The 27,162-nt window shown below is 38.9% G+C and overlaps 1 protein-coding gene across 1 annotated transcript in view; it reads left to right on the forward strand.

Annotated features, from left to right (window-relative positions):
* The window catches only part of cenpe (centromere protein E), a 133,421-nt gene that overhangs the window by 39,015 nt on the left and 67,244 nt on the right, over window positions 1-27,162 (forward strand). Inside the window, exons 12-23 of the mRNA XM_060841949.1 lie at window positions 2,249-2,336; window positions 2,509-2,638; window positions 5,043-5,162; window positions 11,212-11,358; window positions 13,483-13,591; window positions 15,598-15,772; window positions 16,959-17,070; window positions 20,623-20,694; window positions 20,776-21,012; window positions 23,301-23,375; window positions 25,171-25,278; window positions 26,499-26,676. Of these exons, the coding sequence (XP_060697932.1) occupies window positions 2,249-2,336; window positions 2,509-2,638; window positions 5,043-5,162; window positions 11,212-11,358; window positions 13,483-13,591; window positions 15,598-15,772; window positions 16,959-17,070; window positions 20,623-20,694; window positions 20,776-21,012; window positions 23,301-23,375; window positions 25,171-25,278; window positions 26,499-26,676 (1,551 nt within the window). The remainder of the gene's footprint in view (window positions 1-2,248; window positions 2,337-2,508; window positions 2,639-5,042; window positions 5,163-11,211; window positions 11,359-13,482; window positions 13,592-15,597; window positions 15,773-16,958; window positions 17,071-20,622; window positions 20,695-20,775; window positions 21,013-23,300; window positions 23,376-25,170; window positions 25,279-26,498; window positions 26,677-27,162) is intronic.

The following is a 27,162-nucleotide window of genomic DNA, read 5'->3' on the forward strand; positions in this document are numbered from 1 at the left end:
AACTATATAACCACCTAATTACATGCAATTATTTCATTTTCTCTGGGAAGTACCGTCTGTTGAAAACTGTCAAATCTGAACTCTGTTTGAAAAGGAATAAGCCCAAAGTATTCAGATCTTCATTGTGGCTGATCAGTGTTGAATGTACCATATATATCATAAAAATGTCTCTTATATTGTGCTTTTATGACCACCTGTGTTTCAAGGCATTTTGCAAACAGATAAGTGATTTTTTTTTAGGTTAATCAGTATCATTAAGCGGGCGGCACGGTGGCACAGTGGTTAGCACTGCTGCATCACAGCACCAGAGACCTGGGTTCATTTCCCGCCTCATGCGACTGACTGTGTGGAGTTTGCACGTTCTCCCCATGTCTGCCTGGGTTCCTCCGGGTGCTCCGGTTTCCTCCCACAATCCAAAGATGTGTGGGTCAGGTGAATTGGCCATGCTAAATTGCCCATAGTGTTAGGTAAGGGGTAAATGTAGGGGTATGGGTGGGTTGCGCTTCAGCGGGTCGGTGTGGACTTGTTGAGCCGAAGGGCCTGTTTCAATACTGTAAGTAATCTAATCTAAAAATTTTGGAAAAGCCTAACGTAATTTGTGCTCAGCAAAGTCTCAGAAACAGTATTGTGATCGTGATGACATTGTCCGTGATGTTGATTGAGGAGTAAATATTGGTCAGGATACCAAAGATAACTGCCCTCCTTTTGAAGTATCACATTAGGATATGTTTAGATCCATTCAAGCAGGGAGGTGGGCCTTGGTTTAAAGTTTCATTCAGCACCTCAAAAATTACAATGTTTGTCAAGATTGCATAAGGGTGTCAGCCTTGATATTTTGACTTAAGCCTGGAGAGCGTTTTGATTATGGTAGCACACATGGCTCTGAATTCCAGCTGAGTAATGGCTGACATGTTGCACCTTCTGCCCATGTCATATACCATACTCCGTCTTGGTTTGGGCACCCTGAGGAAGGAAACTCCTCCGATTTTGTATTATAAGTCTGCTGTCATATGCTCAGCAAGTCCTGCAAATTTTGCTTCCACTCCTAGTATATGTTACTCGAGCAACCTCACCTATTTTATTTTCTCAGTCTAGTGGCTCTGTAACATTTGTTTTAAACTCCGCCTCTGAGATTAATGGTGTAAGATTTAACAATTAACTTCTTACTGTGCTAAAAACCCATGCAATTCAATGATTTCTAATTGTGCTTCTAAGATTATCCTAGACTATAAATCTCTGGAGCATAGAATGACTGTGATAACCTTTTGAAATATGTTTTGCTATGCAAGTGCAGATTCAAAGTTGGTTTCAGGTGAACAATGAAAACCTTTGTCACCTTGTTGATATGAGCATGTGATGCTAACCACTGCTGACAGTTGATTGGGTAGCTAGCTGTCACAATTCTCCTCATCAAAGTTTGTAGGACCTATTTGTCCTAAAGTGGTTCAGGAAAGCCACTTGCTGGTATAAAGAGAGACCTTAAACTGATTTGGTTTACTCCACAATAAAAATCATGTACAGGTTGTATCAGCAGGATGAGCACTTACTTAGGCTGCTGGAAGGCCAAGAAGGATTTATACCCTTCAAGATGTAAAGATGTTTTTCTTTTATCTGATCTAGTTTTCATGATCTCAAAGTGGAATTTAATGCCGCCGTCAGCGTACTAACCTTTTCAGAACTATTGCCAAATTCCAGTCACAGTATTTCAAGTTTCATCCTAATCCCAACTGTATCTCAATGCTTTGCTTTTAAACTCCTTGTTGCTATTGAACAATTCTTCAATGTCACGTTGCCCTACTTGACAGAACTTTGAGATATCTAGCTTTCACTGATTTACTGCTGCATTCAAATTAATATTTGCAAAAGAAATTATGAACACCATTAACAAGTATATTTTTGTGTAACTTTTTTCAAAGTTGGCAGTGAATAAACATTTTGCCATTAAAGCAAAATCCATAATATTTTAGCCAATGCTGCAATGAATCACTCAGCAGTGGTTACTAGCCTCCTCTAACAGTTAAATATCTGCAATGGTAAAGGCTTTTGGATTCATTCTAAAGAATAATCAAACCCCTGGCACTGTGTTGAAGTATTTTTTTTCAAAAGCTTTAAAGGTGAAAGCTTAACTACTATTAGTGTTTGCCTCACTGAGCATCTTAAAAATAAAATTCTACATCAGAAATGCTGTGAACTGTCAAGCCTTTCTGTGTAAAAGGATATTGATTTTTTTTTTCTCTAATGATTTCAGGTGTCCGCCTAAAAGAAGGATGTTTTATCAACCGTAGTTTGTTTGTACTCGGTCAAGTTATAAAAAAGCTCAGTGATGGGCAAGCTGGGTAGGAAACTATTCTGTTAACAATTCCTGATTAGTGATTTCTTTTTTGTTTTAATTTGGAATGTGAAATAGTTAATGCTAATCTACAAATGGAAGTTATTTTTTAAATTTATAGGAATAGATAAGGATGTTGATGCTTTTGCATTTCTGATAGTTTTTTTTCTTCTGTGTAGTGGCTTTTTAAATTATAGGGACAGTAAGCTGACACGAATTCTGCAGAATTCACTTGGGGGCAATGCAAAAACTTTGATCATTTGCACGATCACTCCAGTTAGTTTTGAGGAAACCCTCAGTACTTTACAGGTAAGACAATCTTTTTGTTGTATTCCTCATTTCCCTCCCCGCCACGACATTTCTCTTCTGACCCCCCTTCCCATAAGCCCCTCCCCATAAATTTCAAGTGTTGCCAGCTAATATTCTGCTGAAAACCGGCTCAAACATAGAGCATTTAGTGCTAGAGAAGAAAGTATTTGCAGACATAGATTTCCCAAGTCAATGCTTTTCAACCCTGTCCTGAAACTTCCAAATCCTAAATATCCTTTTTAAACGGGAATACTTGATTGCATGTAATTCTAGTGACTTGAAGTGAAATATGGTTTAGTGATAAAAGAGAGCCTGAATGTTCCTCCTTCATGGTGATCTAACTGAAACCTTTTTTTAAAAAAAGACTAGAAAGCCATAAAACTTTTGGTGCCTCAAGATGAACCGTGACCCCTCAAATAGAAACTAGAGCAATAGCTGGATGGAAACTTGCAAATTCTCCTCCAAGTCACAAACCATCCGGAATTTAAAATATTTGGCCATCACTTGGTCAAAATCCTAAAATTTTCTTTTGTCATATGGATGTACCTAAACCATATGAACTGCAGTGGTGCATTGCTGGTATTGCACATGATGCCTAAGAGCATGAATAATAGAATGGGCCTCTTTTGATCAGTGTGTTGACAGTCAGAGTTTTGTGCATTGCCATTTTAATATACAGTGGGATTTTTTTTGGAAGGGTTATATGATGGTTTCAGTTTAAAGTTTCACATGTTTTTTGTTCCCTACTTTCAGTTGATGTAATGAACTGCAGGCAACAAACTTGCAAGCAATCATGACACGAACACCACGGTTGTGTCCTCTAGCCGTGGAGGCAGGGATGACTTTGCAAGAAGAAGCACTTTATTTTTATCAAATAATATAGGCCCAATCAGTTAGGAGGCATTCCCTTAATGCTGCTGGTTGTTGTAAGTTGACTGATGTTTCAGTTTTGGTACATGAAGCCAAAGCTTAAACAACTGGATGTCTTGCTTTGTAATGCACTTTGCAGTTCATGCACACTAACCATACATATAACTTTAATAATTGTAAGGAAGTATATTAAGGAGTCTTCAAATAAGGATGTTTTATAAGAGTTGCATCAATAACTGAAATTGGAGAACAGTATGTAATAGAGTAACTCACTCATTTTATGCTCACCTTTCCTTGATAAACAATTTTGATACCCTAAGCATTATTGAAGACAAACCTTCTGCTGATCCAGGTGTGGTCTCTTCTATATTGAAGAGATCAAAGTCTGGAACAATGAATACAGAATAAGTAGTTGAAAGAAGTCCAAGTGAATTGCTGCTTCACTTTGAAGGTCTATTTAGGGCCTTGCGTTTGGAGAAGAAGGGAGCTTTAAAAAAAAGTTAGCTCTTTGGTGTTTGCATGGAAGAAAGGAGGGGTCAGAGAGTAAAGGATGAGTGAAAAACTGTGTTGAGTGAGGGAACATTCCCTTCATGTTCGTCTCTTGTTGTAAGGCAATGCTTTTAACTCTAACATCAAATAGACAATGCAAGCTTCAAATCTCCCAGTCATAACTGCAGATAGTAGTGTGTATTCCTTTGGCCATGGAATGTTCTATACTTGTATTGCTGTCTCTTTCTCTCCCTCTTGCTGCATGCTAACAGTTCTCTTCAGAAGTGATAACTAGTCCATGTTTGCCTAATTTTCTAGGAGGTGTTGCAATGTAAACACAGTGATGGTGTCACTGGTTTGAGGTGCCATGTGAAAATATGTGTAAAACATGGGAAAAAAAATGGAAGTTTTGTCCAGTAGGCCCCTTGTGCAGTCCAGTTTCTGAAACACCGCAGCATTAGATTTTTGTGATTGAATTAAATTATGTGGATTGTTCATGATTTCTAACTATATGGTATCATATTAACAATTTATGCATAACTAAAGATTTTTTTAAATTCCTGCTAGAAATAAAGTCATATGAATCACAAATAATACAACTATCTGATTTGTGTTGATTTTTGGAGAGAATCTTTTTCGGAACGGGAGTGCTTTGGTGGTTGCAGTCCTGCTTCTGAGGTGGAAAGCCTTGGTTTGGTTTAGATTTAGATGTTATTGTCATGTTGAAGTCCCATTCCATGCCTGTTGGCTAAGAATGAACCCAGCGACTGGCACTGGTAGGCTGAATGCTTTGGTCCTGTTCCCCAACCTGGATAAATGGGTGAGGCTAGCAGCAGTAAGAGATGTTCTTAAAAATAAAAGATGGTTGATATGAAAGTGTGATCAGGTGGCATTGTGATGATCTCGTTTAATATGGGAAAAGCTAAAAGAAAGTACTGGATAGAGTAAATTCTGCCATAGAAGAAGGTTAATATGCACACCTGGCACCCCATCACCTTAAGACACACTAACCAAATCCTAGCATGTGATATATTTTTCTTATTAGTTTGCAAGTACTGCCAAATTCATGAAGAATACACCTCATGTGAATGAAGTGATGGATGAGCAAGCAATGTTAAAGCGATGTCGGAAGGAAATAATGGATTTGAAAAACCAACTGGAAGAAGTAAGTTAACACTAATTGCGAAATGTTGTCCATGTTTGCTTTTTTCCAACTTGGTATCTGAAGTAACAAAGTTTTTCAATGTTGGTGGAGTTCTGTCGGAAGTGAAGTTTTCCAAAGATTGTGGATGAACAGAGAATCGTTGATAAGAAAACAAAATTGCTCATCAGTGGCTTACCCAACCCTGTAAATCTAGCTGTCATTGTTGCACCTGATTATATTTTTAGTTGCCATTCAGTTTCATCTTTGATTTCTTTGATAGATGTTTACAGTTGTTAAGATCAATTTAAATAATATTATTTGCCACAGACTTCCATTTGTTAAATTTGTCAGCTGAGCTTAGTTGCTGTGTTCTCAGCTGACTTTGAAGGTCAAGGGTTCAAGAACCATACCTGAGGTTTTATGTGATCAAGATTAATGTTCTGAGACAGTAAAGAGGGAGTGTTAGCTTGAAAGGATTTTTTTTTTGGCTAAGATATCAATCTGTGGCCAAATCTGCTTCACACTCAATGTTAATAGTCCTTTTGGTTTCCTAGCCACTGGTTATCCTTCTAGAAATATTAAAATGTCGGGTTATCTACTTGACTGCTCTTTCCGATCTTGCTGTGAGTAAATTTAACTGCGCCACATTCCAAACAACACTACTCGGCATGTCAGCTCAGAGCATAGTATCTGTTCTCATCTGTTTACATTCTGATATGCCCTTTACCTGGGGAACCATCTATTAAGTTGATTTTAGGGCTCTTATGATGTTCTGATAGGCCATATAACCGAGAGGCAGGGATGCTATGTTCAAATGTCATCTGTTCCTCAGCTGTCCCATAATGCTTCTGAGCAGGTTGCTGAAAACATTTGATTTCAGTAAGGCTGTTAGATTGTAGTGGATTACTGTTAATTTAATTGCTTACAAACTCAGTTGCAGATTTCCTTGTTCTCTGTTCTCCTTTCCTGTCTCCACCATCACCATCTAGTTCACCATCCATCATCCTGGTAGTCCACTGAACAAAAATAATGGACCTATCAACTTCTAATTTGTTAGTCTACAGTAGACCAGGTGCGAGGGAACAAAACCCAGTTTTGTGGGAAGTATAGATCTATCAAGGCTATGCTTGCCACATGTCAGTTATCATCCATTACGATCCAAATTTGTATCTTTTTGAAAGAACCTTCCTAATTGCACTGTGTCCACATGAGCCTTGCTTCTTTGATTTATCATCTCATTGTGAATTTACTTCACCTTAGTCACTTTTATACAAGCATTTTAACTAAAAGGAGCACTGAACCTGTCTTTTAAATGGCTTAATGTTATCAAAATATCCCAAAATGCTGTCAAAATGGAGTCATTGTTGTAGATCAGGTACATTTAAGGATCCTGACTGATGTTAGAGTGGCAGAATTTTATATGATAACTAATATGCAGATGATAAGTTACCCAACACTGCAATGGGATGTATGACTGCTAGTTTTTGGTGTGAAAATTAAGGGGTTAGAACATGTGGGACTTTAGTTTAATATCTGTCCTCCTCCACTCAAACTAAGAATGTGGGACTTACTATCAGAGTGGTTGAAGTAAACCATATAGATGCATTTTAAAGTGAAATTAGTTAAAAATGCACGAAGGAAACAATATATTTAGATGAAAAAGACAGCAAGAGGCTCAAGTTGATAGGTCCATAGATTACAAAGAAGAAACTGGAGTAGGCCATCTAGCCCCTTGAGACTGCTCCATCATTGAATAATATTATGGTTAAATATAACTATGTGGATTTGAGCTTAATGTATGCCTGATAATCCTTCACCTCACTTGTCAAGAATCTATCCAACTCTGAATATCCTCTTTGGATGTTGTTAATGTTGAAATTCCCTGCTTCCAGTACCTTTTTTCAAGAAAGAAGTTTAGAAGGTTATGACCCTCCAGAAAGAGAGAATTGCATTGTCTGTTTTAAATTGATGAAAACTGATTTTTCAACAGTGACTTCTAGCTCTAGATTCTCCCATAAGAAGAAGTATACTCTCCACATTCATCATGTCAAGACTCCCTCAGGATCTTGGTTTTGCAAGACAGCAACCAATTGCTCTTGTAAACTCTAGAAGATGCAATTCAGTGTCTGTACAATCTTTCCTGTGAAGACACCTCATTCATTTCATGTGTTCTGTTAACCTTCTCTGTACTGCTTCCAACACACAGATCCATCCTATTTAAAAAAAAGACCAATACTGCGCGCTCATTTTTAGATGTATTCTCACCAAGGCCCTGTATAACTGAAGCAAAACCTTTAACTTGAGTGTATTGTTCCAAATGAGTGAAAACATTCCATTTGCACTTTGAATTACTTGTATACTAATATTCCATGTATCGTGCAGTAGGTCCTTCTGTATTGCATAGTGTGAAATCACGCTCCATTTGGATATTTCTCTTTTTTTTCTTCTGTTAGAATGGACAAATCATATTTTCCCATAGTATATTTAATTTCCTCATTTACTTAACCTATCAACATTTTTGTACCTTCCTTATGCCCTTCTCAGAAATTATTTTCCTACCTATCTTCATATTACAGAGGAACCTCCATTATCTGAACAAGGTGGGCAGGCACTATTTCGTGCAGATAATTGATTATTCGGTTAATCGATTCAATGCCTTTCTTTTGGGGCAAGGAGTTTTTTTATTAAATCTGCTCCCCGTTCAGGAGACAAGCAGCAGCACAGCCCCAAACATCAAACAACGTCTCTTCCCCCCGCCCCCCCCCCCCCCCCCCCAACCCCATCTAACACCGCTGCCCTGCCCAATCCCAAGTCCCGTCCAACACCGGCCCGCCCACAACACCAACCACTGCCCAGCCCCAAACCCTGTCCAACACTGCCCCTTCACCACCCCCACCCCCCCCAACCCTAAACCCTGTCCAACACCACCTGGCCCCAAACCCTGTCCAACACCATTTCTCCCACGCCCCACCCCAACCCAATGTCGCCAACCGCCTGACCCTCAAACTCCATCCAACACCGTACCCCCACCTGTCCCCAACACCACACACCCAGCCCCAAACCCCATCCAATGCCGCCCCCCTGCCTGCCCGCCCCCAATGCCGTCCACTGCCCCCCCACCCACCCCAACACTGCCCACTGCCCGCCCCCAAACTCCATCCAACACAGCCCCGCTTACCCCCAACACCGTCCACCACCCATTTTCCCCCCCTCACCTCATCCAACACTGCCCACCACCCCCCCAAACCCCGTCTAACCACACACACACCCCCCCCCCCCCCCCCCAAGGCGACCCCTGTCAACCCCCTTGCTGGGCAGCCGAACTGGACACCAGCAACAAGGTGGCTGCTGCTGCTACTACTGCCTTTTAGGGGGTGAGTCTACAAATAGCGCACACGCACACGTTTTACTGCAACCTTTTGACAGGTTCCACCTCTATTCTGTGCAGGACAATATGGGAGGGATTATCTGGAGAAGGGGAGTTTAGGGTACACGCCTGTGTAGAACTTCAGGGAAAGTGTGGGAAGACAGAGAGGGGGTTTGGGAGGTCAGTCATTTAGAGACAGTGCCTGTGCTCCCATCAGCCCAGGACTGTTCTTGGCAGCAATTTTAATCACTGTAAACAAAAAATGCGATCAGTGTTGGACACACGTCTTTGATGTAAAGTTTCTGTCATGACCTCACGATCTCCTTTGGATAGTTCGATTTTCGGATAATTGGTATTTGGATAATCGAGGCTCCTCTATAAGCAAATTCAGCAACCATACAGTTGGAGCTCTACATTGAAATCACTTGTGTAAATCATCAACATGGGGGCCCTTTCACTGCTTCCTGTGGAACACGAGTCATAACATCTCGACCTGAAAGAAACCCATTCATGCTTACGGTATTGTTTCTTGTTAGCCAACAAATGTTCAGTCTATGCTAATATGTTGGCCTTTATACCAAACGTTCATTTTCCTTGTGGCATCTTGTGTCTTCTAGAAATCTAAGTACAATACATTCACGCGCTCCTTTGGTCCACGGTGCATTTTACATCCTTAAATAAGAGAGCTTGGATATAATCCCATATCTAAGAATCATCAAAACTGTTTATGATCTTCCAAATGCCATCTGACCAGAGCCTTATACAGCTTCAGCAGTGCATTTCTGTTCTTGTATTCTAGCCCTCTTGATAATGCTAACATTTGTTTGCCTTCCTAACTGTCAACTGAACCTGCACGTTAACTTTTTAAGACAGTTGTGAACTAGGACTCTCAAGTCCCTTTGAGCTTCAGATTTCCAAAGCCTTCCACCATTATAAAATAGTTTACTTTTATTCTTCCTACGAAAATGCATAAGCTCTCACTTTCCTGCATGTTTTTTTTTCCCTGTCACTTCTTCGCCCACTCTCCTAGTCTGTCAAAGTAATCAAGTAATTCAGATCAGTCATGTCATAACTCTGAAGCAGATAGGACTTGAGCCCAAGCCTTCTGGTCCAGATTTCAGGACACTACCTCTGAAGCATAAGAACCCTCCTTGTACTTGTATCTTGGTAGTCATCGTTTCCACATTGTAATCATCAATGTTCTGACCTCCCTAGGTTGGCTGCTTCTTTGGTGTATGTGTTCAGTCGCTCTCCATTCATAACACACTGAGGAGGTACAAAAGTTCAGCTATCTGCATCTTGTGGCAATTTCCTATTTAAAGTCACTTTATCTTGCCATGATTTCTTCAAATTTATCGAAAGATAAAGGACTCCATTTACTGGGTGGTTTAGTATTTTGAGTTACAGTTGTTTGAGTGACATGAGAACATAAGTTTGTAAAAGTGAATAGCTTTCACCTAGAGAAGTTGGTAAGACATTGGAAAGACCAGTGTGTTTGCATAACCTCCGAAGTAATAGCCCAAAATAAATTTTGACTGGGGCTTGATATTGCAGCATGCTCAAAATATCATCAATCCTATTTTATTGAGCATTAAATGTGGACATTTACATGACATGTTATGATGGTATAATTCCCCTAAAGTTGATTGATTTTCAAGTTAAATCCTCCTCTTGACCTATTTGATATTTTTGATGCTTTTATAATTTCGAGGCAGTGTCTAACTTGCAGAAGATGATGACACCTACTACCAATTGCATCATTGCCAAATTTGATAGTGAAGGAGTGAAACAGCAAGGTGTGGGGAAGATACAAAGACACTATAAAGGGATATTGATAGATTAAGTAAGTGGACAAAAAACTAGCAGAAAGAATATAACATGGAAAAAATGTGTACTTTGGCAGGAATAGTAACTGAAGAGAGATACCAAAATGCTGTAGCACTAAGATAAGAGCATACTTAAAATACTGTTGCAATTTTGTCTTAAAATGGATTGCACTTACTGTGGAAGCAGGTCAAAGAAGGTCCGTTAGACTGTTTCCTTGGTTGAAGAAGGAAAGTTGAGTTTGTTGGACTTATCAGAGTTTAGGAAATTAATAGATTTTTAGGGGAATTGACAATGTTGATGCAAGAATTTTCACCGTTAGAGGGAACCATTTTCAAAATAAGGCCTCTCTCCAATCCTGAGAGTTAGAAGGAGGAATTTCTCCTCTCTGATGTGGGTCTGAAATTCTCATCCCTGAGAGCAGTGTGAGCTGCGTCGTATCCTTACTCAGTTGGGGGGGAGGTGCGGGGAGGTGGGGAGAAAGTGAAGACTGTAAATGCTGGAATCAGAGTCAAAAAGTATGGTGCTGGAAAAGCACAGCTGATCAAGCAGCATCCAAGGAGCAGTACAGTCAATGTTTCGAGTCTTCAGGAACCAACATTGTTCCTGATGAACAGCCCATGCTCAACATCAACTGTCCTGCTCCTCGGGTGCTGCTTGACCAGCTGTGCTTTTCCAGCACCACACTTTTCCACTTTCTAACTCCATCTTGTCTGTCAAAAATCTGAATAGAGACAAGGGAAGGGAGGCTCCAAACAAGAAGGTGGAGTTAAGGCGGTGATATTTTTGAATGGGAGAGAAGGTTTAATGAGCTCAATAGCTTATTGGTCTTATGATCATTTGTGTAAAGTCATGAATACTTTTTTCTTTGTTGTGCAGCTCACCTCAGAGACTCGTGTTCAAGCAATGGAGAAAGCTCAACTGTTGTCAGAAAAGCATATCCTTCAAATGGATCACGAGCAGAAAATAAAGAACTTGACAAGAATGCTTGTCAGAGTTTCAACTGATGATGACCAAGAAACAAAGGTAAGTATCTCTTTTGAACCACTGTATTGCTTAGTAGATTGTCTAAATGATTTCTGGGGATTAAACTTCAAAAGTCAAATCCAAGAGCAAATTGTTATTTGAGGAAATGGTGCAAGTTCTGTCTGTAGCATTAACATTGAAGAAACCCGAGGACTTAGTAATAGGGATCCCATGAGCACTGAAATTCCACATCCCTATTCAAGTTCAGAGATATCCTCCCATGATGTGCTAGTCCAGCTTGTATGATATTTACGTGTAAGTTATGATGGTGTGATGAGGTAGTTGTTCAAGCTCCAATAGGTCTTGGCCGGAGAGCAATGTTCGAAATGTTTTAAGTATAAATAAAGAAAGGTGCTAAGGTACATTTTGAGCATTTGTTTTAAGAATATGAAAAAAAACTTCTGAGGCTGATGGTTAAGCAAAATAGGTGAAATAAATTAAGGGAATAATGTATTTCTAGCAATAACTAACTATCTGTAGAAATTAGATTCCACAATTTAATTATTCCCTTCTGGGCCAGGAAGCTTAAGTAATATGGTGGAAATACCAAACTTGCCAACAGAAAGATGATGAGCTCCTGCACAAGAGTCCCAACTTTGCTGTACAAAACTCTAGTGCGGCCACACTTGGAGTATTGTATACAGTTCTGGTCACCATATAAGAAGGATGTGGAAGCTTTGGAAAGGGTGCAGAGGAGATTTATTAGGACGTTGCCTGGTATGGAGGGAAGGTCTTATGAGGAAAGGCTGAGGGACTTGAGACTGTTTTTGTTGGAGAGAAGAAGGTTGAGAGGTGACTTATTAGAGACATACAAGATTATCAGAGGGTTAGATGGGATGGACAGGAAGAGCCTTTTTCCAAGTATGGCGACAGCGAGCACGGCATAGCTTTAAATTGAGGGGTGATAGATATAGGACAGATGTCAGACGTGGTTTCTTTACTCAGAGTAGTAAGGGTATGGAATGCTTTGCCTGCAACGGTAGTAGATTTGCCAACTTTAAATACAATTAAGTCGTCATTGGACAAGCATATGGACGTACATGGAATAAGTGTAGGTTAGATGGGCTTCAGATTGGTATGACAGGTCGGCGCAACATTGAGGGCTGAAGGGCCTGTACTGCACTGCACTGTAATGTTCTATGTTAGTTCAGTAAGCTGAATTGGCAATTATGTGCAAAATGTGAAGGTTTTTCAAACTCCAGGAAGAATGAATTATCTTTTTTTTAGTATCTAATAGTGGAGTATTATAAATTGTACTGTAATCTGCATTGGAATCTCTGCATAAGATATCACAGGTTGCTGAATAATTTACATTAGTGAAACTGGGTGGCTAAAAATGATGTATTTGATTTTGCTGACTCAGTTTTGACTCCAGCTTATCCAAAATCGATAATGTAGGCACACACTTAGAAACAGTGCTGGGGGAGAAGCAAAAGTGCATTGAGCAACTTGCTTTTGCTTACAAAGGCCATGGAGCAGGAATGCAAAAGTAATGAGCATCGAGGAGAGTGTGGAGTCACACATCACAAATATGAACAATGTTTAGAGTAATTGTGTGTAGTTGAGCTAAGGACAAAGAATACAACCATAACCAGAGCTGGACAATTCAGGAATGAATTCCGGAAAGGATACTGAAGTTCGGAATACTGGATTAATCTCAAAATTTGTGAATGCAGAATAACTTGAAATTTTCAAACCTTTACCTTTTGTTAATTATGACATGAGACTGAACGAGCAATCAATCAATGTATCTCTGCTTACACCTTTCGAATGACTTGGTGATCCAGCTGACTCCTAAAATGTCAACCTATTGGTGCCATTGTCTGAACTTGCTGGGTCATTTCTGTTTGATCTGGAGCCACTTCTTAAAATCTCGTATGTATGCAACAGAGTAAGTCAATGTTATGGTATAAGGTGAACTAGCATTTATTTTGTCATGTTGATTTTTATGGATTTATGAGGTCAGTGTTGTGTGAAGTAATATCCAAAATGCTCTATTGGAAGTTAATTAGGGAGGACTGATGGGAGCATAAGAAATGAGTTGTATATACTGCCAGGCCTGGATAGGAAGAAAGTGTGTACATTTTAACACTTCCTATGATAGCTCTCCATATTTCTTTTTAGGCCAGAAGAAAGAGGAGGGTTACCTGGGCTCCTGGAAAATTGCGAGCTAGTTTTGACTCCTCTGCCAAAATGATCAAGTTGGATAAAGTCAATCAAGAGTTTGATGAAGGCAAGTTTGATAACCAGTAATGAGATACAAACTGCTTGTCAACTAACTTTGATTTTGAAAGAAAAAATTCTAGACAAGCATGTTTTCATAAGACAAAACTTATCACTCATTGATCGATCTTAAATCAGATATAGTCTGTAAGCTTAGATGGAAGGAGGAATCGTGGTTGCTGGATCTTGCAAGATTCTCTTGAATTATTGGACCAGGAGCAGTTTCTGTTCAAAAGTTATTGTTGAAAGTAATCCTTCAGTGTCATACTCTGAGTAGTATGCATTTGCATATTTCTTGGCACTCAAATATGGAACTTGACAATGAGGACAGTGGATAAAAGGAAAAACTGACTGACTGGGTTAAAATGAGAAAATAACTTTTTGAAAGCAGGGAACCAGTACCTGAATGCTTTGTTTCAATTCCTATGAAACCAAGAAACACAAGGCGTGGGTGTAAGAGTAGGTTATTTGGCCATTTGAATTTAGTCCACAATTCAGTAAGGTTATAGTTCATCTTGCTGTGAATTCAGCTCCACTTTCTTGTTTGTTTACATCCTTGACTCCCTTGTCCATCAAAAATCTATCTGACTGAGCCTCAATAAGTTTAAAGATCCAGTCTTTGCTACCTTGTGGAAAAGTGAATTGTACGTACTTATAGCCCTTTCCAAAAAAAACTTCCTCCACTGTCTTAACGTGGAATTCTCTTATTGAAACATCTTCATGGTATCATATATCTTTCACTACCATATCACCTCCATCCCCCAAGTACAAACCTTTCATCCGTAAAATGTGTTGTGCAAATCTTTTCTGAATTGCTCCTAAAGAGCGCTTAACTTATTTTCTAATGGGGTGATCAAACCCGTACACTGTTTTCCGATGCAATCTCACAAATTTCCCACAGAGTTTCAGAAAAATCTGCCTATTTTTATATTTAATTCTTGTTGTGTTAAATATCAACATCTCATTTATCTCCCCAATACCAACTCTCTTGCTGATTCACATGCCAATGCACCCAAATCTCTCTGCTTAACCTAGATTGTTTATAAAATCTGCCTCATTACACATTACCAGACACAATAGTTTGATCCTTGAGCTAGGTAACTTCTGAATAAACATCATGAATTGTTCCACCTTAATACCTTTTGCCAATTTGACCTTTTAAAGGTATTTTCTAATCATCTCATCCAGATATAACTACAAATCTCTGGAGCAGGTGGACCTTGATCCCAGGCCTCTTAGTTCTGTTCGTATCCAAAGCAGCAACATCTATACTGAGCTAAAGCAAAGACCCTGGCAATGAATCATTTGGGAGGCGCCGTCTGCATGTCTTTCCTCAAAAAGTGTCCATTTATTACGCACACTTTCTCTAATTCCTATCTTTTAGTTAAGGGACAGTATGATGTTCTGTGATTGTTTAAATCTTTTATGTGGTATTTTATCAAATGCCTTTAGCATCTCTATATATGCAGGGATTATTCCCTCAGCTACTGCTGTCTCTACATTAATTTCTACAGCATCCTAAGTGGATCCTATCCAAACTGGGTAATTATTTATCCCTGATCATTTTGTTGCCATAATTGTTTGAATTTGATTCCCTCATGCTTCCATTGTTTAAGTATTAAGTTCCGATCTCATCATTACATTTGGTGATTCCTAAACTGTTGGTGTTTTCCCCACCTTTATTTTGCTTCTCTGTGCTTTTGGCTTAGTTTTGTGTTTACCACTTCTGCGTGCTACATAATCTCATAAGGAAAGCTTCAGGTTATTCATTGTGTTCCCTATTTAATGACATATATCCATGTAAATCAATCCACTCAAACTACTTAATATGCCTCAATGCTCCCCTCGTTCCTTCTTACTGTGTTTATCCTTTACCCCATCCTGCATTAATCTAGCTTATAGCTCTGAGAGCAATCCTGGAGCATTATTTCTGTTAAGGAGTCCGAATTTACCCAGATGTTCCAATGAATACTAAAAAAAAATTTGTTTGAGATGTATTTTTTTCTTTGGAACCAGATGACGATGAAGATGACCCTTTTGATGTGGACAGTGCTTGGACATCTAAAATTATATCAGAGTGTAATAGTTCAATCACAACAAAAAGAGGTGGAAGTTGTGGTTTCCAGATACCTCCATTTGAAGATTCTCTTTACTTTAATGAACAAAGCAGAGTAAACACGAACTGTAGTAGGTAAGGCATGTTTGTGTTGTGGACAGTAAGGTGGTTGTTTTCTAAATTGATGATCATTATTATTAACAAATGTACTTTTTATGTTCTTCATGGTATACAGCATTTCAGTAGGGACTCAAAATTTATAGGCCAAAATTTGCAAGAAGAGACTGTACACAACTGTATTACTTCCATGTTGATGCCAGGTTTTATACATACATGTCAAACTTTCAGTCTGATCTTACTGCTGAGCTGCCCATCAGCAATGTGGTTTAAGCCAGTGTTTCTCAAATTTATTTTTCCTTTGAAGGGACGTTTTAAAAATAAATTATTATTACCAATTCCCACGACACAAAGTAAAATATAATAAACCACTTGCCTATTTATATTTGAATGCACAGTTCATTGGCTGAAAGTTTGCAAGGACTGTCCGATTATAGCGATTGCTTGTAAGACTGGAGGCATGAACAATTTGACCTTTTAGCAGATGGAAACAGTTCACTGCATAATATTGTCTGCTTTTGGAGTGATACTCAGGTGTGCAGCTCCTATTAGGACCAGTGGCATCTTTTCAAGCATGACCTTCCCCAACTGCAGCATGTTTCAGGGCTCTTTCTTCCATTATTGTTTATTGTTTTGTTGGGGAAGTTGAATTTTGTTGACAAACTGTTGTGTTTTGACATCGGGATGCCACTGGGAAAAGCTCTGGTTTATCATCAGTACGAACCACTGGACAAGATTGAGATGGGCTCATTCCTTCCTTTTAATGAACCTACCCCAGTGAATCTATTCCTATACCTTTTGAGGCTTTTTTTGTCTTCATGTTCCCAATCAGACAGATGCCTTGCTTGTTCCCGAACTATTTTTGCCACAGGATCAGTTCGACAATGGCTTCCCATCATCTTGCTGTGGACCTGAAAATATCTATGATTCTTGTAGAATGGCAGAAGACGTTTGAGTTTCATTACTAGTTATCTGTTTATTTTTGAGAAAAAAAGTTACTTTGGTTGAATTAACCTTTAAATTCACATAATGTAAATGAAATGAATCTTCAAAATGTAATGAAAAGAATGTATTTGGGTTTTTAACTTGGAATTAACTTGCGAGTTAAGTGTGGTAAATTATGGTTTCACTAATTCTCCATTAGCTTTCATTGATACCTGGCATAAAGTGCCATTATTTCAGAGATATTCAATTTATTATGCAGTTTGCTGTATGATGTACCTTCAAAGGATGAATTGGAACAAAGGATTTCTGAACTGGAAAAAGAACTTGAAACCCTAACAGAAGAGAGAGAAAAAGAAATAAAAAAGGAAAAGGTTAGTGCCTGTAAAGCCTATTGAGACCTTCAGTAAATTCCCCATTGATTCTGTGGAAACAGTGATTTTTAATCCCATGCATCTTCTATCAAGTGAGGAAAGCTATTTGATGTTGATTTGAGGAAGGATGTTAACCATCTGTTTTGATGACTGGACCACCTTGAACAAAATTTTGCGTATTATTCAGGCAAACTGTGTAAAATGAGTTCTACATACACCATACAAATTCTTAGTTATAAGCATTTTTTCTTGCGTTGTCTGCCCATTGAAATGAAACTGAAGCTGTAAGGATAGATTTATATGGGAAAAAGAATTTAGGGTGCAACCATAGTTACTACTTCATGGCTGGAGTTAATGGCATGCTTTTGGGATAGCATAGAAGATTGAAAATTGTTGGCTACATTATCCACAATCTGAAAATGACCATTCCTCTCACTTGATGGCTGCAGTCAAGATGTGTTATGCTCTTCAAAATTAATATTATCTGTACTGATGAGTATAAAAAGGCACTTTTTATATTCTGAAAGTTAGCACAGTGTTTGTTCATTTGCATTCATTGTGCCTAAGGGTTGTTCTCAGTACTATATTTCCTCCTCCACTTCTACTATCTCCTCCAATCCCTTCAGCTGCATTCACAGTTCTGTTTGTACCTCTTTTACTTTTTGTACCACTTCTGTGGTGTTTGGTGCCTGTTCAATTTAGTTAAGAATACTGCAAGTCATTGGTGCTTGGTGTAAGTACTGTTCCATTCTCTGATCTCTTTCCAGTTCAATAAGACTCTGCACCATTGGCATCTTGCTGTTCAGGAGAAGTACACGTTATTGATAAAGCAAGAATAAAATTAAAATTGAAGAAAAAGCTTAAATGTACTTTGTAAAGGAGATGAGGTTAAAGAAAAGATGAGGTTAAAGAGAACATGAGGTTAAAGTTTTTAGAAAATGGAGTTAGGCAGGCAAGAACTAGAAAATTAATTTATCGGTTAATAGAATGCAAGTATTGTATAGGCAAATAGCAAAATAAAGATCAAGGTAGTGTCACAAAAAGGTATATTGGCTCAGACGAGCAGGAAATTACATTTGATTTGCCATGGTGTTCAACAGGTTTTTTTTCCCCAGTATGAATGTGACGTTACAAGATGAGATGGAAAGGCATTTAAGATAGAAAAGGGGGAGGTGTTTGATTAATGTCAAACCTGGGGCCAAATATAATATCTGTACGGATTATATCCACACTCCGAAAATAATGCTAAAGATTTGAAAGCTACTGTTGCCACAATTAATGAGTGAAGTGGGGGCAAGTTGAGGGAACCAAAATTGACTTAATGTCAGTTTTAGAAATAAATAGCAGAAATTTCATTTCAGAGATGTATAGAGAAACATTAGAAACCTGAAACAGAACAATTGTTGAGTTGAATTTTGAAAGGCAAAGCTATGGTTTCCCAACTGGAACATTTTAAGAAATAGTATCTACAGTTAATTCTGTGAATGTAACATAACTGGATTTTTAAAAGGCATTTCATAGGTGACATGTAGTAAAATCAAGTGAAATTTGGAGAAGTAGCAAAATGGATAGAAGTTGGCCACAAAACAAAGCAGAGGTTAAGTGTCTTTAATTTGGCAGAAGAGTGAAAAACGGTCCACCGAGATTGCAAACAGTGACCTACAGTAGTCATTGTATCAAAATGTGGAGGTGCTGGTGTTAGACTGAGGTGGACAAAATTTAAAAATCTCACAACACCAGGTTATAGTCCAACAGTTTTAAGTGGAAGTACCAGCTTTCAGAGCTCTGCTCCTTTGTCAGGTAGTTAGTGGAGCAGGATCATGGGACACAATTTATAGCTATAAATTCTGTGTGCAATGATCCTGTTCCACTAGCTACCTGACGAAAGAGCAGCGCCCCAAAAGCTTGTACTTCCAAATAAACCTGTTGGACTATAACCTGGTGTTGTGTGATTTTTAACATTGTACCAAAAATAAGTTAGACAGGAGTCCCAAGTACAAGTACTTTTGGAAGAAGTAACAAGACAAGGGAATACTCGATGGCAAGACATGAAGAGACTCAGAGGACAAATGAATCATGTGGTGCTTGTCCACAGATCTCTGAAGGTGACAGGACAGGCTAATAGTTGCCTTTAAAAATTGTGGTATAGATTACAAGAGCAGAGAGGTTATTTTGAAACTCTACAGATTTTGGTTAGGCCACAGCTGTAGTACAGTATGCAGTTCTGGTCACAGCACTAGAGAATTGCACTGGAGAGGACCCAGAAGAGATTCACTATAATGTTGCCTGGGAAGGCAACTTTCTTAATATAGGGATACAAGGTAAACTGTGGTTGTTTTCTTTGGAGAGTAGAAGGCTAAAAGATGGAACCTGATTAAGGTGTATACCTATTTTTCTAATCAACTGAGATGTCCCTACCCACCTCTGGAACAAGTGGGATTTGAACCCAGGTCTCCTGGTCCAACACCTCTGCACCACAGAGCACCCTGATTCAGGTGTATAATATCGACAGTGTGAAAAGGAAGCAGCTGTGCACTTTAGCTGAAGGGTAACTAACAAATGGGCATAATTTTAAGGTGAATAGCAGGGGTTTGAGGAATGTTTGTTTCGCACAGAAAGTAGCAGAAATCTGGATTGCATTACCTGGAGGGTAGTTGAAGGAGGGAACCTTGCAACCTTTCAAGTATTCATCCAAGTAATTTTTGAACTGTTATAAAATTCAAGACTACGGGCTAAGAGGTGGAGAGTAGTTTCTTGATGGGGAAAAGGGCCCCTTCTCTACTGAATGATTGTATGATTCTAAGTTAACAAATTTAGAAACTCAACAGTTCTGGCAGCATCTCTGGAGAGAGGAAAAACCATAAGTGTTTTGAGTCCGATATGAATCTTAAGAACCGAAGAGTTGTCTTGTGTGGTGTTGAACTGCTTGTGTTATGGAGTTCCATTCATCCAAGCAAGCAGAGAGAATTCCATCATGCTGTACTGGAATTTGCTGAATCATGATTTGTTTCTGTCAGAATGAGACATAGCTGAAATGTGTGAAGCGTTACATGTAATAGAATTTAAGACTGTCCCTCCTGGTTAATATTTGGTCTTTTACTAGCTAAAGGTTAGGAAGAAAATGAGAAGTACTGTTCTCAGGTGGTTAAGCATTTAAATGTTTTTGTCAGTAGTATAGTTTAGTTTGTAAGCTGCCTTCAAGCTTTGAAGATCCATTTTCTTAGTTTTTGTTAAGTTTTAAAAACTCACTTTTTTTTTCAAAAAAAGTATTTCTCCCACTCAGATGGTGAAAAGTTCTCATTCTTTTCCAATGTCTCCTGTTTTCCTTTCCTGACCTTGGAACCCCTCTATATTTCCACCTCATGCTATGATGAAGGGATGACGTTTTGTTCCATACCCTCAGTCTATAATCTGATTAGCTGCTTGAAATGGTCAGGGACATTGAATCCTAGAGCTTCAAATCTCTTTTTAAAAGCCTTTCTGGTTTCAGTTGTGAAAGTGCATACTTTTCTTTTGCTGTTTTAATTTTAATTGCTTACCCTGATGTTTCAGGAATATGCAAGCCACATTGAGAAACAACTACAGGATAGTATTGAGATTTGTGAGCTACTTTATTCAAAACAGGTATGTAAGGTTTATTCTGTCAACTCATTGCAAAACTCTGTCATTTTTTTTACTAAAAGAATGTTGATGTCTGCTTTCCAGTTTGATGCAGGAAGCTTAAAAATGGAGAATGATAAACAGAAAGAAGAAATTGAAGAATTGAAAGAACTTCTAAAAGAAAGACTGGAGAAAGCGAAGTTCTTCCAAATGGAGAATGAGAAACAAAAAAAGGAAATCAAAGAACTAGAAAAACTGAGAGAAGGGATTGAAGAATTGAAAGAGAGACGAGAAATTGAGGAATTTGAGTTTTTGGAAAAAGAAGCAGAAAAAGAAGGAAAGGTACATTAAATAGCTGAAATGAATTTTAGAAATATTTAGCTTGCATTAGCATATGAGATCTTGTAAGAGGTAATTAGCAAACCCCAGTCAAGAAGGCTAGCTTAATTATCTTTTTTTTTTTGTAAATTGCAACAGTTCAATTTCAGTTTTGGATAAACTTTTCTTGCTTTAGCTTTGAATTTTTTAGCCAGGGTCGAATGTACATTGCTGCATCGCATACTGAATACTCCACCCAATACCTAAAATGGTGGAACAGTTGAAAATCTCCAGAGTGTGAAAGTGCCATCCTTTTAACTCTGTGCTTCAACTGGGTGATGATTTTCATCTGATTAATGTTTTGATTTGTTTATTTTTCTCCCTTCATTTTTAAAACATTCCTGCAAAGTTCACACACATATTTGGAAACAAAATATGATACTAAACCACAGCACGTGATATTAGGGCAGGTGACCAATGGCTTCATTTAAGTTTTGAGGAGTGATCTCATAAAGGAGTGGTTTTAACTCCGAGTGCAGCTTCTCAGAATGAAGGAGAGAGGCCATGAAAGAACTTGAAAGCAAAGATGAGAATATTAAGTTGGCAAACGCTGGTGTTGTGTGAATTGGACTTGGTGTGATGTAGAATGTTGGCAGCAAGGATGTGATATGTTCAAGCTTATGCAGTGCAAAAGATGAGCTTTTGGCCAGGAGAGCATTGGAATAGTCAAGACTAGAATTATCAGTGCTGGGGATAATGGTTTCTGAAAAAGATTGGCTAAGACAGAAACCGACTGGACAATATTAGGCCAGAAGTGACTCACCTTGGCATCTCCAGATTAATATCATGCCAATATTATAAATGACCAGTTTGTAATTCAGCTGTTGAAGATTGAATAATGTTTGCAATTTTGGAAGAGATTTGTAGCTCAGGTTATAAGTTTGTTTGCTGATGTTTCATCACCATGCTAGGTAACATCAGATCGACAAACAAATCAATGGGACATCTATTGGATCGCCAATATCAGGACCTTTAGCAGAATCAGTTATGCAGAGATTAAAATGAACAGCCCTTCCCCCGCCCCAGCCCAAACTTCAGGTCCGTAATGTGGATGACAGCTTTCTCATCGTGAAACGCAACAAATTAGAAGAAACCCACAATGCCTAAATATTGTCCTTACTAGTATAAAATCCCCTTCCCAGAAATCACAGTAAAATGAAAAGCCAGTGGAGAGCTGCAGACAAGCGTCTACAGGAAAACAACACACACTAACTAGATACTCAACTAAAGGAGCAATCATCCCAATACCCACAAACAGAGCTGCATCCGGGCATTATTTAAACAAGCCACAACACGCTGCAGCACCCGGGAACTATGAGAAGCCAGGAAAACAGCTATACAACCTATTTAGGAACAGCAGGTACTGAATGAGTGCAGACCTAAACCAGAAGACACAACATGCTCAGAGACTCTAGCCACCCTGCCATATGTTAAAGACATCTCAGAAATGACAACCAGACTACTCTAGCCCCTAGACATCATGGTAGCCCACAAACGACCAGCAAACTGAAACAACTGATGAATTTAAAGGACCCTGTACCAACAACCATTAGAATGAATGTCATATACAAAATATCCTGCAAGGGCTGCAACAAGCATTATGTTGGTCAGGCTGAAAGGAATGTAGCCACCAGGATACTTAAGCATCAACTAGCCACCAAAAGGCATGACCAACTATCACTAGTACCATATACATAGATGAAGAGGGGCACCAGTTCAACTGGGCCAATACATCCCTCCTGATGCAGGATAAACAAAGACCCACAAGGGAATTCCTAGAAGCCTGGCATTCAAACCAGAGCTTCATTAACAAACATGTCAATTTGGACCCCATTTACCAACCTCAGAAAAAGAACTGGAAGTGATACCACTGACCACAACAAACCAAGCAAGCGGGACAGAACACCACCACTTCATCGGAAGCTCACTCATGATGTTACCTAGCATAGTGATGAACAAATCTACCAGCTCAGTGAGCAACCTTGCAACCTGAGAGAATTATGTTAGGAAACAAAGTTTATGGTGAGGATTGAAAGCAGTGACTTTGATCTTGCCAATATTAATTGGAGGATACATCTAGTGTCCACACAGTGGAGGATTTGAGAGAAGTGGTGATGATGTAGATCTAGATACCATCAGGGTGCATGTAGATGCTGCCATGTTTTCAGGTTTCATGTCTGTGCCAAGTGCCAGTTCAATAAAGGCTAGGTACAGCAACCATTTTTAATATAATCTGTCTTGGCCATTTGCAGGAACAGGAACAGCATGAAAATGCGATGTTCAAGATGCTGGTTCGCAATTCTGAGAGTATTGACCAGGAGCTTGAGGTAAGTGCTTTTGTATTTAAATGTTCTACTTTAAGTGGGCATTAGAGTCAAGTGTGTTTGATTAATACCAGAACGTTCTTTTTTAGAAAGTACAATGGCATAATCTGAGCAAAGCAGGCATGGGGATTCAGAAAAAAAACCAAAAGAACTTGTCAGATGGAGTTTAATTCAGATAAATGAGAGGTGCTGCATTTTGGGAAAGCAAATCTTAATAGGACTTAATGGTAAGGTCCTTGGGAGTGTTGCTGAACAGAGAGACCTTGGAGTGCAGGTTCATAGCTCCTTGAAAGTGGAGTCGCAGGTAAATAGGATAGTGAAGGTGGCATTTGGTATGCTTTCCTTTATTGGTCAGAGTATTGAGTACAGGAGTTGGGAGGTCATGTTGTGGCTGTACAGGACATTGGTTTGGCCACTGTTGGAATATTGCGTGCAATTCTGGTCTCCTTCCTATCGGAAAGATGTTGTGAAACTTGAAAGGGTTCAGAAAAGATATACAAGGATGTTGCCAGGGTTGGAGGATCTGAGCTACAGGGAGAGGCTGAATAGGCTGGGGCTGTTTTCCCTAGAGCGTTGGAGGCTGAGGAGTGACCTTGTAGACGTTTACAAAATTATGAGGGGCATGGATAGGATAAATAGACAAAGTCGTTTCCCTAGGGTCAGGAGTCCAGAACTAGAGGGCATAGGTTTAGGGTGAGAGGGGAAAGATATAAAAGAGACCTAAGGGGCAACTGTTTCACGCCGAGGGTGGTCAGTGTATGGAATGAGCTGCCAGCGGATAGGGGGAGGCTGGTACAATTGCAATATTTAAGAGACACTTGGATGGGTATATGAATAGGAAGGGTTTAGAGGGAGATGGGCCGGATGCTGGCAGGTGGGAATAGATTGGGTTGGGATATCTGGTCGGCATGGACGGGTTGGACTGAAGGGTCTGTTTCCATGCTGTACATCTCTATGACTCTATAACTGCAGATGCTGGAAATCAGAAATAAAAACAGAAACTGCTGGAAAATATCAGTTGGTCTGGAGAGAAATCGGAGTTATCGTTTCGGGTTGAGTGACCCTCCTTCAGAGTTCCGAGTTCTGAAGCATTATTGAAGGACAGGAGCAGAATGTCCTTGTTTCACAGTTGAAACAAGTTAAATAGCTAGTGTGAATCCTGAGATGTTCAGGTTGGAGTTTATTGACGTGTAATATAAATTTAACATGATTTTTCTGTGATTTATTAACATTTTTGTTTGACAAGGAAAGCATAAAAATTTTGGTTTACATTTTGGCCTCTGCCTTTATAAAATCATACAGTGGACATGTGTGTTTTTTAAATGTAAGTTTTTTTTTATTATTCATTCACTGAATGAGGGCATCTCTGGCTAAGCCAGCATTCGTTGCCCAGAGGGCTGTAAGAGTCAACCACATTGCTGTGGGACTGGAGTTACATGTAAGCCAGACCAGATGGCAGTTTCCTTCCATAAAAGTCATAAATAAACCAGATGGGTTTTTCCAACAATCAACAGTGGATTAATGGTTGTCATCAGATGATAATGAAGAGTCCTCGTTAGGCTCTTAATTCCAGATTTATATTCTTATTGAATTCAAATTCCATCATCTGCTGTAGTTGGATTTAAACCCGGGTCCTCAGAACCTTTCTTGGCTCTCTAGAATAACAGTCCAGTGATAATTGCTGCTTCCATTTGAATGTGTAAAAGTAACCATTTGCATGTGTTTTTATAAGGTTAAATAGGAATTGTATGATTTCTTCTTTTTTCTTCAATTGTGTTTTCTGCTTTTTACATTCCAGATCCAGCAGTTGCAGCAATCACTGAAAGATGCAGAGGTTGTAACTCGTGATGCAAAGAAAGAGTCTTCCCTTCTGAGAAGTGAAAATCTGGAGCTTAAGGAAGAAATGGTAATGATAGTTTTGAATACAGAATCTTAACTTTGTTAATTGCTGGTATATGAATTGATGCTAATCATTTCCATTGCGCATGTTCCGCAACATACCTCTCTGGGACTGTTCCAAAATTTTACAGTAGCCAAGGGAGAAAGTAGACAAACTACGTCAGAGATATTGTTTGGGTGTTATCTTACCCTAATTGCCTCATGCACTCTGTCACAATTTGAATATCTGAGGAAAGTGAAAGGAGAAAGGGGGTTGGAAAAGAATGGTTATGATGATGTAGGCTAATGGTTTTTAACCTTTTTAGTAACATGGCATGTTTCAAGAAGACAGGCATACCCCTTTCTTAACTGATTGCTCATAAATGTTGCATTTACTATAATCGTACAAGAAAGGCGCACAACAGGTTTAAAAAATGATCAAATGCATTAATGTTTTACATTTCATAATGGCGCAATTTTAAAATCTACTCCGCTCAGTTATTTCTAACTATTCTTGACCCTCGATCTGTTCCACACACTGCATCGAACGGAAACATAATTGAAATTCAATGGATCAGACTAAAACACAATTTACCTAGTTAGTGAGAAACCTGGGCCTATCAGCATTCATAAGCTAGAAAGGAACTGAACAAGTTGGTGGCAGTAAAGCCAGAACTCTGCTTTACTGACTTTTTAGTTACTTTCCCCCGTGTGGCACATTCCTGCAGAGTCTTGTTTATCTTTGCATAATTATCAATAATTTAAATTGCTGATTTAAACTATTTGAGGTTTTTTAATGACTACCATTTTTATTCAATTTGTGGAGTGCTCATTGTAGAGGTTCACACATCACCAACATATCCTCAGACCTGTTCCAGATATAATGCGAGCAGAATACATCCGTTAAAATTTATACTCCCGTGTTACTTTAGTTTATAGCTATGCATCATCTTTGTCCCAAAGAGAAAAGACCATGTAGCAATTTTATCAATCCTTGTATTGGCTACTTATGATGGGCTTGATGCAAAACCTTTTCTACCAACACACACAAAATACATTTAGAAAGGATTCAGTAATGTTTTGTTGAGTAAAATACACAATGATAATTAATCTTTACATTTTGCAGTTGGTTGCTAAAGGACTAAAATTTGAATTTTTTGACATTTTTGATACTTCAAAACTGTAATATTGATCTAATCGAAGTACAGTATTATAGTGATCTTTTTAACTTTCCTGTATGAACTGGAGAATAAAATGAGAGTGGACTATCAAAGAATGGAAAACGATGTCCAATCATACAGCAGCCAGCTAGATGCTGAACGGTCACGCTACAAAGAAATGCAATCCGATTTACAGAAAGAATTAAATTTTGCTTTCAATGAAAATACCAAGCTAATGTCGCTTCTGGATGGAAAAGTCCCAAAAGGTACATTCCTATAATATTATAGTTCACACTTAAGGGATTGTATTATGTCCTCACATTAAGCATTTCATCTTTTAAACTGGATGAGAATCAAGGTCTGAATTCCTGGATACAATATTTTTGTTTTATTAAAAGCAGAATGTAACTTTTTTTCCCTAGTTCCCACCTCTTGCCTTTATTGGTCAGTGCATTGAATATAGGAGTTAGGAAATCATATTGTAGCTGTACAGGATATTTGTGAGGCCACTTGCAGAATATAGTGTTCAGTTTTGGTCTCCCTGCTATCGGAAAGATGTTGTTAAACTTGGAAGTGTTCAGAAAAGATTTACAAGGATGTTGCTGGGATTGGAGGATTGAGCTAAGAGGGCAGGCTGAATAGGCTGGAGCTGTTTTCCCTGGAGGGTCGGAGACTGAGAGAACTTTCTTTTAGCGGTTTATAAAATCATGAGGGGCACAGATAGGGTGAATAGCCAAGATCGTTTTCCCAGG

Source organism: Hemiscyllium ocellatum, chromosome 2 (assembly GCF_020745735.1).
Source record: "Hemiscyllium ocellatum isolate sHemOce1 chromosome 2, sHemOce1.pat.X.cur, whole genome shotgun sequence".
NCBI lineage: Eukaryota > Metazoa > Chordata > Chondrichthyes > Orectolobiformes > Hemiscylliidae > Hemiscyllium > Hemiscyllium ocellatum.